The following is a 16,480-nucleotide window of genomic DNA, read 5'->3' as shown; positions in this document are numbered from 1 at the left end:
CTCTCCCTCTGTCTCTGAAGTCCTCTTCTAATTGTGGTCACTACTTTTTACAATTTTCTCATAACATTTCAACGTTGATCAAATTTAGACAGAAATCAACAAATTTATTTAGGAGCTTTCATTAAGCATGTTTTACATCAGCAGAGCACCGCTAAGAGCACCTTCTTCTCCTACAAAAATACTGTTTTCATTCCCTTTATTTTTCAGTCTCTATTGCTTTGCCGTTTTTCATCATTTACTGCGCAGATATCCAAAGTGAAACGTGCAACTGTCTCAGGGTTTCATTGCGCTATACAATGTGCAACCAAGTTATGTGTGGGGAGTTGAGAAAATGTAGTTCTAAACACACAAAAAAATTATCTATTCTAATTATAATGTACACGTAAACTGACATTGATTTTCTTCAACTGGCCTTCTTTTAGGTGGCTAATAAAATGTTTTGCTACTGACCCTGTCCACAGCAGTGCATTGTGTATCTTCTCCAAACTGACAGCCATCTACTGCAGATAATACACTGACTATGGATAAGTAGCTCATACAGGCCCACTTCAAAAATCCCCAATTAGCCCTTTAACATTATAATATTGTCTTCCTGATGTTTACTGCATTTTATTTTTTTTAAATCAGTCTTGTCCAGAGGCCTCTAAATAAAGTGGAAGAGATCTGTTGTGTCGCAGGTATTTTATCTGTGTTAATCTAATTTGCTGAAGGACACAGATCTAGAACACCCAATGTGATATTATAGTATTTGTGATTTCCGACACTAATGGGATATCTCATTAACATGAACATTCACAACACTTTCTTGAGTTATTTATAGTTTAAATGTGGATGGTTAACTAACCTGCTCCTTGGTGATCTTTCCCACAGCGAAGTATGAAGCCTGAGGGTGGGAGAAGTAAAGTCCAGACACTGAGGCAGCAGGCGTCATGGCCAGAGACTCCGTCAGACAAATACCTACACACACACACACACACACACACACACACACAGACAAAAATACACACATGTAGATATTTCATATGCATACAATCACGAAAACAAACCCTCAAATGATAACAAACACACGCACAAAATCTGCAGCAAAATGAGACAAAAGCTCAGGGTTTCATTTTCACACTTAGAAAATCTGAATATTGCTGATACAATTGAGAGCCTGCTTTTTCAGTAAAAAAAACCCAAAACAAATCAACACTTTGAGGGGTGGACAGCAACCATGAACCATAATGCCTCTGGGTGGAATCTGGATGGGGACCTTTGTTGTATCTCTGTCTCTGCCATCACTCAAGACTGTATTGAGACCAAATGTGGTGTTGCAGCGCTTAGTCGCAGGGTTGTATGGGGGTGTGGGCGTGTTTATTTATGCTTTAGAACATAACCGCTGTAAAATAATCAGAAAATAACATTTCTTTTCACTGATTCACTGGCTTTCTCGCTACCAGCGCTCCCAGTCCTCATTCACTCAGCAAACTTTCTCTCTCAAACAAATGAACACGAACCAAATTAGGCTTCTTGTGTCGCTATTTTTCAGCCAAGACTGCAAGCCAGACTCAGTCGACGAAGCTGGGTATCCGAAATAAACCCAGCGAGGACAGGGAGAGATTTGTAGTTTGGTCCATGAACTACACCGTTTCAGTAACACTTCACGCTGACTGGAGCGCTGTGGCCACCACAGAGCGACGTCGGGTTGCGTTTCTATAAAAGTTGATTCTGTTTCATCGTTTCCGCCACAGCCTAAAGAGACTATACCTACTCATATGAACGGGAGGACCTGCCATTTGGCCGCAGTGCTTGATTTGGTCTGAATCCAGTGAACATGTTTGATTGATAGCTGAGCAGACAGGGGCACCAAGATCAACATGTATATTCTAATCTGACTGATGCTGACCACTGTTCTGAAGCAGTTCAATACGCTATAGCTAACTAGCTTATCCATCTACCCTGCAAATGTACATTAGCAGTGCACTCTGGACTTTGAGCTTTGTTTGGTAGCTCGTTCAACAAGACACGGTGAAATACAAGAAGTGTGTAGGTTAGGTAAGAAGTACACATTAGCTAGACGCCATGTGTGGGTTGTTCTTCAACGTCCTTTGTGTTGTTTTGTTGTCTGATAGTCATCAGCACTGTTGGCCTATGATACAAGTAGGGATGCAAGTAATGACTATTTTTGTGGTCGACTAATCTGTTAATAATTTATTCGATTAGTCACGATTATTTTTGTCACCCCCTAACCCTAATAAAACCATTTAACTAATTAAATATCTTTCAAGTGAATTACTGATCTCCAACACACAGCCTAACTAGCTAACATTACCATTAAGTGAATAAGGTTTACTATTCAGAATGAACACCAGTATCAATACCAGGGGGAAACCAGGGAAGAAGACAAGACAGCGTAGACTACTCCTGTAACTCACTGATTTAACTTTAAAACTTTGCTGTTTAACAAAGATTTTTGCTTTGGAACTATATAAAATAAAAGCAAATTAAAAGCAAATACTATAACCACAACTGTACACTAACAATGTCTATTTAGAATAATAAAGCAACAGTCCGCTTTCATACTACTTCTGTAGTTTATTCTTCAAAAGTGCTTATAAGTTTTAGTCAGTAACTCCTACATCAGGAGTCAGATGTTCCTTGATGTACTTTGAACCATTACTCATTACTAATAACTTTTTAAAGCTGGGTCTCCGACTTTGCCAGCGTTGTGTTGGACAGATTTATGCTGCGGTGTTTGAGAGAGAGAGAGAGAGAGAGGACGTGCTGCTGTGTGAATGCGCTGCGAGGTGCAATCAAATACGATTTTAAATGGGCCTAGTAAAAAAAATAAATAAAAATCAATGTCAGTATTTGGCGGTCAGCATTGATATTGTGGAGGGCCGCCAAAAATAAATGAAGGTATGGGAAACACTGCCTTTCCTCTGTCATTACTGCTCTGTTCTTGCTGCTGCAGTGGTCTGAGTAACTGGGACACGAGGGCTCTGTGGGCGTGACTGGCCGACCGGTCTAACCTAACGGGCACTTGTGGAGCTTCCCAACCCGAACACGTTTGAGCACATTTTGGATTCGCCATCAGCTTTCGTAAAAACGGCCAATATTCAAGTTCTACACCGTTGATTTCTCACCTCAAACCGCTCAAAAGTGTATTTAGTGATGAAATAGTGTACAAAAGCTATTTCTCCGTGAGTTATGGCTACATGAAAGCTTCTTCTTCGTTACAGTCATGGTATACTGCCCCCAGCACTTCCTTTAGTGCTTTCCAGTTAGAAATAAACAACCAGAAATGTTCTTAAGAAGAAGACTGCTATCTCTCCCTTAAACAGCCTCTCTGTAACAATGCGTCGACTATGAAATTTCACGTCGACAAGTTTTTGTAGTAAAACTCCTCGATTACGTCAACTAATTGTTACAGCCCCTAGATACGAGAGATGTTACTGCTTTAGGCATGAAATGATTCAATTATGTATAAAGAAAAGCTGTCCGTCTGTGTAGACAGGGATCCAATGTGTATCCAACGGGTCAAGACAAGAGTAATACATTTCTCACTTTTAGATGCTGATTTTTTCTCAGAGAGAGTTGATTAGCATGCTGTAGCAGAAGAAAACAGCTGTATTAATTGGGGTTTTTGACAGTTGGGGGTGCTGAACAAGTGTAAATACAAGATTAACATATCATCACCCACAATGTCTTAGCAAATAGTTACCTTTTTACATTTTCAACAGCAACATATACGCATGCATTTGGAGTTGGATTTGTGTCCACCAGATAACTGTAAATCCAATATTCCCCACTCCATTTTGAAATTTCACAGAAAAGTGCTGCAGGTGGAAAGCAGGTTGATTTGGTGGGGGGGGGGGGGGGGGGTTGTAGACTGTAAAACCAAAGCAACCAAAACAATGACCTGACAGAAAAGCTCTGTGCAGCTGGTGATAATTCTCAGTGGGTTTGTCAGTAAGAGCAACCATTTTCACATTAGTCATTTGAACCATTGTTAATAGAAAATACATTATGAAATTTAGCTGTGTTGATTTAAAATGTGGCTCAAAATCAATAGTTTTTTCTCCTCACAGATCTGATGTTTTGTCATCAGCACGAACAGCAAACACCTACATGGACACACAAACCTTCACTTGCCATCTGGATTACACTGGGATGGGGTCCAACAATGTTCACACTGGCATTTGTCAGTACTGTGATGACAACACTAAATCTGATGCTCTTCATCAGACAGTATGATGAGTTTGGCAGCAGCTTGGCTGAGCCAGCGTCAGCCTGACGGACCAGCGGAAAGCTGAACTGACAGCTTGACTAAGATGGTAGGGAGATGACAGTGACAAACTGATATACAGGATAATGTACAGCCCACCTTCAGACAGAGGCAAGGTATTTGTCACCGTAATGCCTCCCCCTCCTTGCTAATGTTGGCTCAGCTAAGCAGACAAATTTACATTTCTATACCGACTCTGAAGAACTCCAGTTTGTGCACTCAGAGATAAGCTGCAGGTACATCGAATGCATTGGGGTCTGTTGTGGTAACACGTATCAATGTGGCAAGTGTGACTGTATATCATGGCCACATTTCCACACAAGAATCTCAACTTTTCTCATGTAATATCATCCCTGCTTAGTCAGCACACATGTAGGCATAATTTAGTCTTCCCTCCTCTTTTTTGTATTTTGTTTGGAGAAGTAACCTCTTTAACCTCAATGATACTGTAAATGAATTCACTTTAATTCAGTTTAGACTTTAATAGCTCCTGTTTCAGCAGGTTTTCTGCTCATGTTCAAAACTTTCTGCACATTCAGAATCTCTCCCACATATCTGTGTTCTCTGACATACTGAGAAAAAAGTTTTTAGGTCTACCTGCCCTATACTCTGCTGTGCATCACATTATTGTTCCGCTGGTAATATCCCCTACAGACCTTTTGACCGACGCAGTTTGGGACTGCATGTTGAATGTGAAACCGAAACTAACTGAAAACACTTCATCAAGCAGAAATCTCACCACAAATCCGCTAACTTCAGCACCTTCGATAAAGTGCAGCACGCAGTCCCAAACAGAGCAACGTTGCACTTCAGTTTTCAGATGTTTATAGAGCAACTATACCAGTTATTTACCACTCACAACTGTCTGGACTCACCGCACAAGAGCGGGTTCAACTGATTACTGTCACAGCATACGCCGGCATTGCGTCAGCTGGGTGGAGTTGATTCACTCCGCGCGTTGACTTATCATTGATACATTTGTTTTTCACTGCATGAGAAAATTGATGTGTGGCTTCACAGTAGGGCTGAATGATTAATCGATTTCCAATTGTGATTTGAAAGAACGCAATTAGCGAATCGTGAAGATTAAAATGTAGGTTAATTATACAGCGCATCCGTGGGATAATGGCATCAGCCGAAACTGCACAGGCGGCGGCTGTGCCGCGGTTTTGTCTGTCCTCTGCCTGGCGTCAACTCACACTGAAGAGTTTCAGCAGCAGAGCGTTTAGTTGCCCTACATTGTTGACATTTTGTTAATTTGTCATTTTGTGTGCTGCTACGGATAACGAGTCTGTTCCATTCCGCTCTCTGCACATATCCCACATGAAGCATTTCAGAATAATGTTTTGCCTGTCTGATTTTGCTGATTTGTTCAGATTTTTGTGCTTCTACCATGGTTAAGTAGGCGATGTATTTAAATTGTATCTTTTTTTGTATTTTCTATTTTAACTGTATTTGTTGTTGATATATGATCGGGAGTTCCGTCAAAAATAGACTGGCAGTGAATGTTGAGCTAAGCTTAAAAAAAGAAATCGCAAATTGAATTGTAATTGCAATATCGAAATTAGATTTTTTTCCCCAAATCATTCAGCCCTACTTACCAACTTACTACCTAAGTTTTTTCTGCCAGATATTGCAATTACAATTCAATTCAGTAGGGAATACATAGCCCAGGCTTGTCTCGTAAATTAGTGCATGTTGATGCTTGTATGTTGTTCCTCAATGTAAGTCGCTCTGGATAGAAACGTCTGCCAATGAGTAAATGTAATGCATCCAATAACAAAAACCATCTGGCATTTTGGCAACACAAAAGTAATCTCAAAGTAACAGTGTATCACTTGCTTCCTAGTTGGCAGGCAGCGTAAAATAACGTCTTTTAACGCTCCAAGGGAGCGTTCCCCTTGGAACGTGACGTCACGTGAAAACTATGAATTGACCATTCCAGAAGCCACGCCCCCCCTTAGTTGACAAGCTGTCAGACCTGTCGGACTAAGCAAGGCGCTGCCACTGTATATGACTGCACTGCCTGCAGAAATATTGTCTTATTTTTGAAAAAGCTATCTCAGAAAGAAGCTGACAGAAAGGTTTGCATTGTGCATTTGAAGGTTGTATTCAGGCTGTCAAACTGACGTGAAAAAAATAAAGATAAGCTAAAGCCTACCAATCACACAGCAAAAGTGAACCACCACTTCAACTGATGATTGAGACAAAGGACAACGATATCAAGGATCAACACTGTTCTGTAAAGCTGAAAAATATAACCAAAAAAGCTAGAAAACTTTTGCATAGGAGTCAATGGAGCATCAGCATGAAATTGTCCGGCCTCAGTTAGAACCTGTCCTATACTGTGATTGGCCATCTTGCGTATTTGGGGCGTGGCTTAGCAAAGGGTGAATTGCATTTTAAGGGTGAATTTTGCTTTTAATCTGACAAGAAATCTTGTCATATTTTAATCTTGTCACACCCCTAGTAATAAATGAAAATTTAATTTTGCTGTTCAGACTAATAAGAAAAAATAACAGTACTGGCAGCAGTACAGTACAACAGTATTGGCAGCCTTTCAGCTGCAGTCATGACAGTAAAGTGGTTGTTGCTCTCACCTGTCTTCTCCTGGATCCCAGCCAGGCTCCATATGGTGGTCTTCTCTGTGTGGTCAGGCTGGCTCGGGTAGCCAGCTGCAGGTCTGATGCCCTGGTATCGAACTCTGTGGAGGTCTGAGGCCTGCAGAGCCTCGTCACAGCTGTAGCCCCACAGGTCCTTACGTACACGAGCATGGAGCTCCTCAGCAAAGGCCTTGGGACAGAAGGATGTAGCAGAAACCAAAGAAACACCATGGCACCAACAGTTAGCATGTCATTCAGCACCTGTGACTCACTGACACAATGGTGAAGGAGATCTGGTGTGTTAGGAAGCAGTCCATACTGTACCTCAGCCAGTCGGTCAGCCAGGGCTTTGATCATGATGCTGCTATAGTCGTCTCCCTGATCCTGGAACTCCTGACTCAGCTCCTCAGCTCCAAACACACCCACAGCAAACACACCGATGTAGTCTGCCACACCGCTGTCTACAGGGGCAACAAAGTCTGACAGACACAGGTAGGGCTCTGAACTGGAGCTGTCTTTCTCAGCCTGCAACACACACACACACACACACACAGAAATGTGTTACTGTTTCTTTGGAAGTGTATTCCCATCCACTTCTGGCTCCATCATGAAAGTACTACATCTGGCAAGTACTAGGCTGATACCTCACCATGACACAGCAGCATGATGCTGTCTTAATGCTACATGTAGGGCTGGCTGATATGGCTCATAAATAATACCTCAATATTTTTAGGATATGCCACAATACAAGATATTTATCCCAATAAACACATTTTGTCTATACTAACATACTGTACAAACATGATGATCTTGCAGAATATTATGCACTGCCGTAGATTGAACTACCCAACAGTATGTAAAGTAGTTAAAATGAGCATTTTATTCCTTTTCTGAGGCAGCAAACACAACACACAGCCTTTTAGTAACTTTTATACTGCAACCTGGGCCTATCTACACACTGTATGGCTGACTAAAGTAACATACCTACCCATCAACAGCGACAAGCTGAAACACTGAAAACTTGAATATGATGACATCATCATCTGCTATATCGCACGTTAATTAATATTTGTATATTTCAAATATATTTGAAATATCACCCAGCCCTAGCTACACGTGTTCCCTCCTCCTGTACCTGTGCACGTCACGGAACTTAAAAGCAATGGAATGAAATACACTGCAACTGTTAATGACCCTCACCTGTTGCCGTAAGCCATGGAATGTGGCGATGGGCTTGGTGTCTCTGTGCACTGTGACATCATCTTTGTACACATTGATGTCATCACGATCACTCTGGGCACGCCAGAACCCCACAAGACCCTGCCCCTTCAGGCTGCCTTTGCCAATCACCTGGCTGAGAAGCCGCTGTGCATCATCGAAGACTCGCCGAGCCTCCGAACCTGCAGAAAGCAAATCCCACTAAGATCAGAGGCTGGAAGTCGTTCCGCTGAATTCTGTTGTGTTCTTGTAGTTGTATACTTGAGTATACATCAGTTGTATACTGATGATCTTAAACTGTACAAAGCCAATTGCACCTGCATCAAACTTGTGCATTCACAATATACACACACTTTTCCATAACTTACACTGTATTGTATGCAATCAATACAACAAAAACTGGTTACATTTATCCATCAACACAACTTAGTTATTACTTAGATTGTTTTGTCATAATAAATTAATGAATTATCCTCTTTCTTATTTCTAGGGGTGTGATGAGACACTTAACCCACGAGACGAGACCAGATTTTAAAACTATTTTTAAGAAATTTTTAGTGCTGATTTATATAAAAAATTTGGAGCATTAAACACTTTAATTCCTGCATTATGATGATTTTTCTGAACCAGTTTTTGGTGAAAGTGTTTTTATTCAAGTAAAGAGAAACACAAAATTCAAGTGGCAGGTCAAACTCTGTAGCCTAAGCCACGACAACGGCTTCTATGCGCCACTGTATTCCTTTATAGCCTAGCTTAAAGTAAAACCATAAGTAACGTTAGTTGATAAGCTATATTATTATATTATTCATATAACTGATAAATCTGGTCATGCAAACGCCCTCCTGTTAATGTCCCGTAACTGTTCAGTGAACACTTCAACACTTCACACCAAGTCACAGACGGAGAGTATCAGTCTCTCATCCATCTTCTTTTTGTGCTGCGTGTCGCGTAGGCTACAGAACGTTCAAGTCATTTCCAACGGGCATGTGCATGAGACGAGCACGACCGCAACAGTTTCACGGGGAACACGCCCACTTGTCGCTATGCCTGTCGCAATGCCAGCACCTCCCTTCCTTCACGCTCACCTCTCATTGAAAATTAATTACGAGTCACATAAATGGCTTCCCATGTGAAAAGGCCTTAACTCTACCAGAACCTAAGTCAGTGCAGCTTTCAGTCATTCTGTGCTGCTCTCAGATCTGTTTCTCCTCTAGATCAATTCAATCATCCCTGCTGAGTCATGATTTAGTCTTTCCTCCTCTTTGTGTCTTTGTTTGGGGATGTAACCTCTTTAAATGTGATTGTGGCACCTTTTCACCGCACTGATAAATTATTTAATTTTAGATTCACTTAGAAATTCTTGGACTGTGTGTCTGCTCATGTTCAAAACTTTCTGCACATTCAGAATCTCTCCCACACAGGCTATCTGTGTTCTCTGACAGGTCCAGAGAAAAGGCAGAATATTACCAGACAAATGACATCATTTAATGAGAAGTGTACCCGCCCTTTACTCTGCAGTGCATTATGTTTTTGATCCACTGGTAGTAACGTTATCCCCTTCAGAGTGTTCAGTTTGGGACTGCATGTTGCATGTGATCAGGCAGAAATCTCACCACAAATCCACACGTTAACTTCAGCAGCTCATAAAGTGCAGCTCACAGTTCCAAACAGAGCAAGGCTGTACTTCAGTGTTTACCAGCTACGTTACCACTCATCACACCAGTCAGAACTCACAACACGAGCCGTGCGGTTCAGTTGATTACTATCAGGGCGTACGTCGGTGTTGCATTAGCTGGGCGGAGTGGATTCGCTCTGAGTTTCTCTTATCAGTCATAATTACATTTGTAATTCACTGCGTGAGAAAAATGTCAATTGCGTGATTCTGGCGTGATCATAATATAATCTTGCGAGATCTCATGGTATGAGCTCTCGTCTCACCCCTATTTATTTCTAATTTATATCTAGCAAGAGTCTCTTTTTACAAACATAAAACGCACAAGCAACATATGGGTAAATATGTAGCAGGATGGATGTTTGTAGTATGACTTGATGAATGCTGACAGAGGACGAGCTCGTACCAACAGTGTTGTCATTGAAGATCTTGGGGTACCCTCTGTTGGGGTATTTCCCTCTCAGCTGCCACACATCAAAGAAAGGCTTCCAGTCAATGAAGTCCACCAGACGGTTCAGGTCGTACCACTCAAACACACGGGTGCCCAGGAACTGAGGACGCACTGACACAAAGAAAGAGCACACTCGCTTTTTAAGGTCCGTACAGAAAATGTTATACATTGTATTGAAGTTAGGGCTGAGCAATAAATCAATAATGATAATTATCACAATATAGTTTTCCTCAATAACCATATAATAAATGTTCAATATATTGTCAATAAATGTTTGATTTAATTCATTTGAATCAAGAATGAATTAGCACTTGTTTTTTCTATTAAGATATTTATGTTGTTGAGGAAAAGGGACTGAAAAAAAAGATTTTACTTAATTTTACTCAAACAGATTTTAAATAAAAGATTTTATCTTAATTGTTTTGAATGTTCTTCCTCAGATTTGTTATGTTATCCACTGTTTGGCAAGTATTTGTCATGTTCTGACCATAAAGAAAAGTTTAAAACCACAATTAACCATCTGGTTTCTTCAAAAAGCAAAAATCAACCTTTAAACGTCAACGATGATTTGAAATTTATCGTGATAATTATCAATATATATTTTATAGTGATAAAATTTTTGGCCATATCGCCCAGCCCTAATTGAAGTATTATGTACAAAACTGTATGCTGCTTGTGCATAAGATGTTTATATTCTAATGACAGATATTGTACACTGTATCTGTGATAGAGTTTTGCTTTAATGACTTTGGAATTCATTCATCTGTAACTTCCCTGTCCAACTTACATGGCTTGGGCAGAGCGAGCCAGTCTATATGTAAAGCCTTCTCTCTGGCCTGGGAAAGAGACAGATACCGACGATCCTGAAGCAACACAGAGAGATGGAGGATGAAGAAGAAGACAAGGCATTTGTATTTACATAGCACATTCCATCAAGTAAACTCCATAAGCTCAACAGTAAATACATATGCAAAACACACATCTATTAAACTGTAAAGAAATCCTGGACCTCAACAGCTCGTTTATAGAGCTATGACAGGAGTAGTATCAGAGGAGAGAAGAATGCACAGCTATGTGTGATCCATATGAGTGATAGGATAAACAGTTGTGGGAATTTCAATTATTTCTGCAACTGATCTTTTCAGTGACAGATGATTCGGACATGTCCTCATTTGTTACAAAAACTAAAGAACTTGTAGTCGACAAAAATCGGCTGGGTCAAAAACGTACATAAAGCAAGTTAGCATAGAAAAGACAGCGCTAAAATGTCATTTAACTTTATTAGATGAGCCTTCCTGCATGAGATCAAACTTCCTGTAAGTGATTCTGATTTATTATCTGGTTTAACATCCTGAACACCTGTCTCATCGTTTCATTACTCTAACTTAATCTCCAATCACTTCAACTTGCTGCTGTTGTCTTGTCTGATGCCTGATCAGCCTGACTGTGAGGACTCTTCAAAGTACTCCTCGAGTACACAACAGAAGGTCAAGAGAAAGGTTTTAGTCCCATTCAGAAGATACTCACTGTGTTCTAGTTCTGTGCGATGTCTTTAAACTATAACCCTTGTGACTTTACTACTACCTACTTAAAAATGTAAACACTTTATGATAATGTAAACATGGAACTAACAGTATCACACATAAAAATGTGGGCTTAGAGTGGTTTAAAGAAGAGTAGTGGAAGAACTACGGAATTCAGCATTGATAAGCCCAAATACTATGTAGTACAGAGTATATTAATATGAGCATATTCCAAAGTAAATGGATGGCATCATTATAACAATACAAACATATAGGGAAGAGGGGTTTTGACAGCAGATATACATAATGTGCAGAATGTGTAATAGTTCCATTATTAAGGTCTACAGAGAGACATACATATGCCAAGAAAAGGCCATTGTGTTAAAGAGGAAGTCTGGTGATAGTCTACATTCTCTTTTATTGTCAGACTCAAACCAATAGTGAAAACCAACAGTGAATGTTTCCACTAACAGGTCCTGTGTGTCTCACAGCCTGAGGTCTCCTCTTCCTCTGAGCCGTTGAGCTCGATTGTTGTCCACAAACTATTAAAACCCATCAGTGAGCCTCACTGCTGCACAGGGCAACATGTTCCTTCATCACCACGAACACACACACACACACACACACACACACACTGTAGTTTATTCTGGCTCAGTCCCACACACACTGTCCTGCTGCCCCAAAAACTCACTAGAGCTCCACATGTGGATTCATCCTCGACTGAAAAAAGTCCCCAACATATGCACTATTTCGACTTTGATAAACAGACCACTGTGGAAAGAAACTACCGTAAATGAGACTGGAGAGAGTTTTTTTGGATGATTTCTTCCCTTCTGCAGCTGTGTGCAGGGGCTCAGGTGTCCTAAGTTGTCTGGGAACTGCTGAGTCTAACAGCCTGTATTTGTAAATGTGCTAAAGGTTCAAGACACATTGATGCAATGCTAATCTCAAAGAGGGTTGCCTATGTGGGTCACTGGATCCAGGGCCCTCTAGTGCTTACCTTATTGGGGGTTTCAACCAGCCATTCTTACCTTCAGTGAGTCGTAGTGATCCTGCCTGATCTCCTCATACTCGTCTTTCAGCTCCTCAAAGTACTCTTCCCTCATTGTGTCATCCAGCAGCTGCGAGCACTGACGGACAGGAAATTATGCAACTCAAACATCTTTCCAATCTGTGGCCACAACAACTAATATCAACTCTCTGATCATCAAATCCAATTAGAAATGATCCATTTTCACTTCCCTCTGTTGAATTAGAAAGACAGATTTCACTTAAGTTAGGTGCCACATTAGACTACCGGCAAAAGGGACATGTTTTTGTTGACAACAATAACAACACATTTTTGGACATATTATTGGACACAATATTTTCATCAACTGCTGAACTTAAGGTGGTTGAAGGAAATCTGGCACTGTCAACCTATTTCTATTTTAATACGGATTCCCACACAAGTGCAGATAAAACTTTCTTAGCATTATCTGTTATCTAAAAAAACATTTAAAAAGTTAAGCATTGTAAAGCCTTAGTGGAGGTATGTCCTCTTGAAATGATTTCTAGTAAATAATAAATAAATAAATTTGCATGTCTTTTTACTGTATATGTGCAAGATCGGTCTCTCTACGCGTTCAAGCAGATTCTAAGCATTCAGTGTATTTAAGAGACAAATCTGCTTTCATTTAAATCCATTTGCAAAATAACATCATCACTTTGTCTTAAAGCTGGGGGTAGGCAACATGGAGAACCAGCAAGACACAGGTAGATTTTGAAAGTATCCAACCTAAAAAATCCCACCACCAATCTTCAGGCCTCCCTCTGGCAGAGTTTGCACAGGCAGGTAGGTCAGCCGATCATTTCATTTGAAATGAGTGGCCTTGCTTGTTACAGTCCACAGACAGCCACAGATTTCAGTTTTAGGTGCAGTTCCAGTCAGAGCATTTCATTTATTGATTGCTGTAGAGATGTAATGAGAATTTCAACAAATGGAACAAAATGCTCTTGAAATAGCATTAATGGAATGTTTAACAGGGTACCCCCAGGATTCTCAAAGTCAAACTTAAGACTTTTTAAGACCTTTTTATACCACCTATAGGATGAAATTTAATACCAACTTCGCTGCCGTATAATGAAAAATCTGTGTGAATTTTTAAGCCCGAGAAAAATATTTACAAAGTTACGTGAATTTAATAAAACATTTTATTATAATACATTCATATTTAACACACTACAGCTTTTTGGGGTGTGTTTGTACTTCAATGAGATAAAATGAATCAAGGACGTCACTTTGTGTTGAAAAGTGGTGGGGACATAGGGATTCAGATTAGGGGTGTGATGATACACTTAGCTCACAATTGCTTCAGTAATTATTCATCCTGTTCTGTTTTTGCGTCTAAAGGCTGCTTGAAATATAGATTTATATAGTATGGGCTTGAAAGCAGCAGGGAGAAGGAGTTGGGCTCCGGTTTGTTTTTTCCTCGTTCCCGTGATCTGGGTGATGTAAGTTTAATGTGCGTTAGTTTGATGTTTCCATTCGCATAACGTTACCCTACAACAGCGGCGCAACGCCGACACACAGACACGGTCCTCGTCTCATACACAATGGTCTCTCCATTGCTGTTGTAACGCTCACTGTCGAGGAACCTTCTCCGCTGTTTCATTAGCGCTCGCCAAAGTGTGAGCACCTTTGCCCTCAGCCTCAACCGCCACTTGTTCATATCACTGGCTTTCTGAATTTCAGACACTTTACCATTCTCAGGCAACGAGCTAGCGTTAGCTTGTTAGTAGCACGTCAGAGACATTTTCTGAACAACTGAATGATTCGCGCCAGAGCACGTGAACCGCAAACACTCCACATTCCAGAGCGTAAAGCTGAACACTGACGTAAACAGTAACGTTACCTGTACTGCCGTATAACATCAGAGTCACACCAAACGGAGTAAATTATAAAGTCACACACATAAAAAGTGTTTATTTATGACGTTACGTTTATTTATGACATTATGTTTATTTATGACGTTAATTTATTTAATCCAACGAAATGACAAGAACAAATTGAAATTTAATACTTTTAAGGCCTTATTTTTGGAATATGAAATTTAAGACTTTTTTAATACTTTTAAGTGTTGCTAATTTCTTTTGATGTGAAATTATTGGGTTGATACCCTTATTATCTCCGACATTCTCTATAGGCCAAAGGGCTGGTTTCACTCTTTAATCAGTAGTGAAAAATGCCAGTGATACTCTAGACCCTAGAAGAGTTCCAGTGATGTCAGTCAGAAATTCTTACCACCACCACACTCCTAGAGGCATCCAGAACATGGACAACAGGACAACTGTAGCGAGGGGCGATCTTCACTGCCGTATGTGTCCTATCAAAAAATAAGCACAAAATACACAGAGGGAACGGTAAAATATCATCCTCATTTTATGGTGAGCAGGGGAGGTACTACCCAACGGGTGATGTAATGTTTGGACAAGCAGTGGGACTAGGGTGGCTATGAATAATATATTACATTAGTACAATGCAGTGATACAGCACCTGTTACCTATTACACATAAGTGTTCATCTGTATATTTCCAACCTTGTCCCAAGTGTGTGTGTGTGTGTGTGTGTGTGTGTGTGTGTGTGTGTGTGTGTGTGTGTGTGTGTGTGTGTGTGTGTGTGTGTGTGTGTTACTTAGATGTGGTGGCTCCTCCAATCAGCAGCGGTGTTGTGATTCCTAGTCTCTGCATCTCTTTGGCCACATAGATCATCTCATCCAGAGAGGGGGTGATGAGACCAGACAAACCAATGATATCTGCAGCAATAAAGCAAACATTACTGCTAATGCTGCTGCCATTAGTTGCAATAATTTAATAAGCCAGAATTTGAATCAGTGGCCATAGGGCTAATTATTTGACAGTACAGTTAATTGGCACACAGCTCAAACACAAAGGTATAAGCAAGGGGTTAGGTTTAGTCTCAGAGAAGGGAAGATAATTAAGTCAGAGAAGATATTTTTTTCTTCTATTTTGCATACATTTAAATCATCTAGCAAATAATAATGATTGAATGGATTAAACTGGTTATCATGCTCTCCATAATAATGTTAGTTTACCCCCCCCCAAAAATCTACATGCATAAAAACCAGATGAATAAATATTTTTATTATGCTATGATGTAAAAATGTTTGACAAAAAATTCTAATTACCAGTTTTTTCAATCTTTATAAAGGCTCTGTCTTTTACTGTGTTATCTTTGATTAGGGCTGTAACGGTTCTAAAACCGAGACCGAAATTGCCACACAAAAGTCCTACGGTCTCGTGTTGCGAAATCGAGAGACAGAACCGCGACGCACCCGCTTATTGGACCGTTGAGCTCTCATTAAAACAGTGCAACTGTGGCGGCGGCGGCCGGTGGAGGGTGGGCTTGCAGCGGTGTATATCTATTTTTATTGAAAGTAGATTATTGTAGCAATTTTCCACCTGATTTCAGTGTTTATTTATGAACCAAAGCGTAGCTCAAAAATCAAGGTCTGAATAGAACCGTGGATTTGGTGCATCGTTACACCCCTATCTTCGATTGATGATCACTTCTAACATCTTTTTAAGGTTAAGTCTTAAGATAAGTAAGATTTAGTGGCATCTATTGCAAACTGACACCAACAATATAGTCTAAATGAAGTTTATACAAACATTTACAAGGGAAACACAGTGATTATGGGCCCTTGCTTACATCTGGTCCACGGTCAGATTATGGTACTTTGA

At 40.3% G+C, this 16,480-nt stretch overlaps 1 protein-coding gene across 1 annotated transcript in view; it reads right to left on the bottom strand.

Moving 5' to 3' along the window:
* mtr (5-methyltetrahydrofolate-homocysteine methyltransferase) overlaps positions 1-16,480 on the bottom strand; it is a 39,683-nt gene that overhangs the window by 5,192 nt on the left and 18,011 nt on the right. The window contains exons 24-32 of the mRNA XM_046069191.1: positions 15,411-15,531; positions 15,021-15,102; positions 12,769-12,867; positions 11,002-11,077; positions 10,170-10,325; positions 8,074-8,273; positions 7,198-7,398; positions 6,871-7,063; positions 845-957 (exon numbers count right to left, since the gene is read on the bottom strand). Of these exons, the coding sequence (XP_045925147.1) occupies positions 845-957; positions 6,871-7,063; positions 7,198-7,398; positions 8,074-8,273; positions 10,170-10,325; positions 11,002-11,077; positions 12,769-12,867; positions 15,021-15,102; positions 15,411-15,531 (1,241 nt within the window). The remainder of the gene's footprint in view (positions 1-844; positions 958-6,870; positions 7,064-7,197; positions 7,399-8,073; positions 8,274-10,169; positions 10,326-11,001; positions 11,078-12,768; positions 12,868-15,020; positions 15,103-15,410; positions 15,532-16,480) is intronic.

Source organism: Micropterus dolomieu, linkage group LG14 (assembly GCF_021292245.1).
Source record: "Micropterus dolomieu isolate WLL.071019.BEF.003 ecotype Adirondacks linkage group LG14, ASM2129224v1, whole genome shotgun sequence".
In the NCBI taxonomy this organism is placed as follows: Eukaryota; Metazoa; Chordata; class Actinopteri; order Centrarchiformes; family Centrarchidae; genus Micropterus; species Micropterus dolomieu.
The sequence above is the reverse complement of the archived record's forward strand: the minus strand, read 5'-3'. Positions and strand labels throughout refer to the sequence as shown.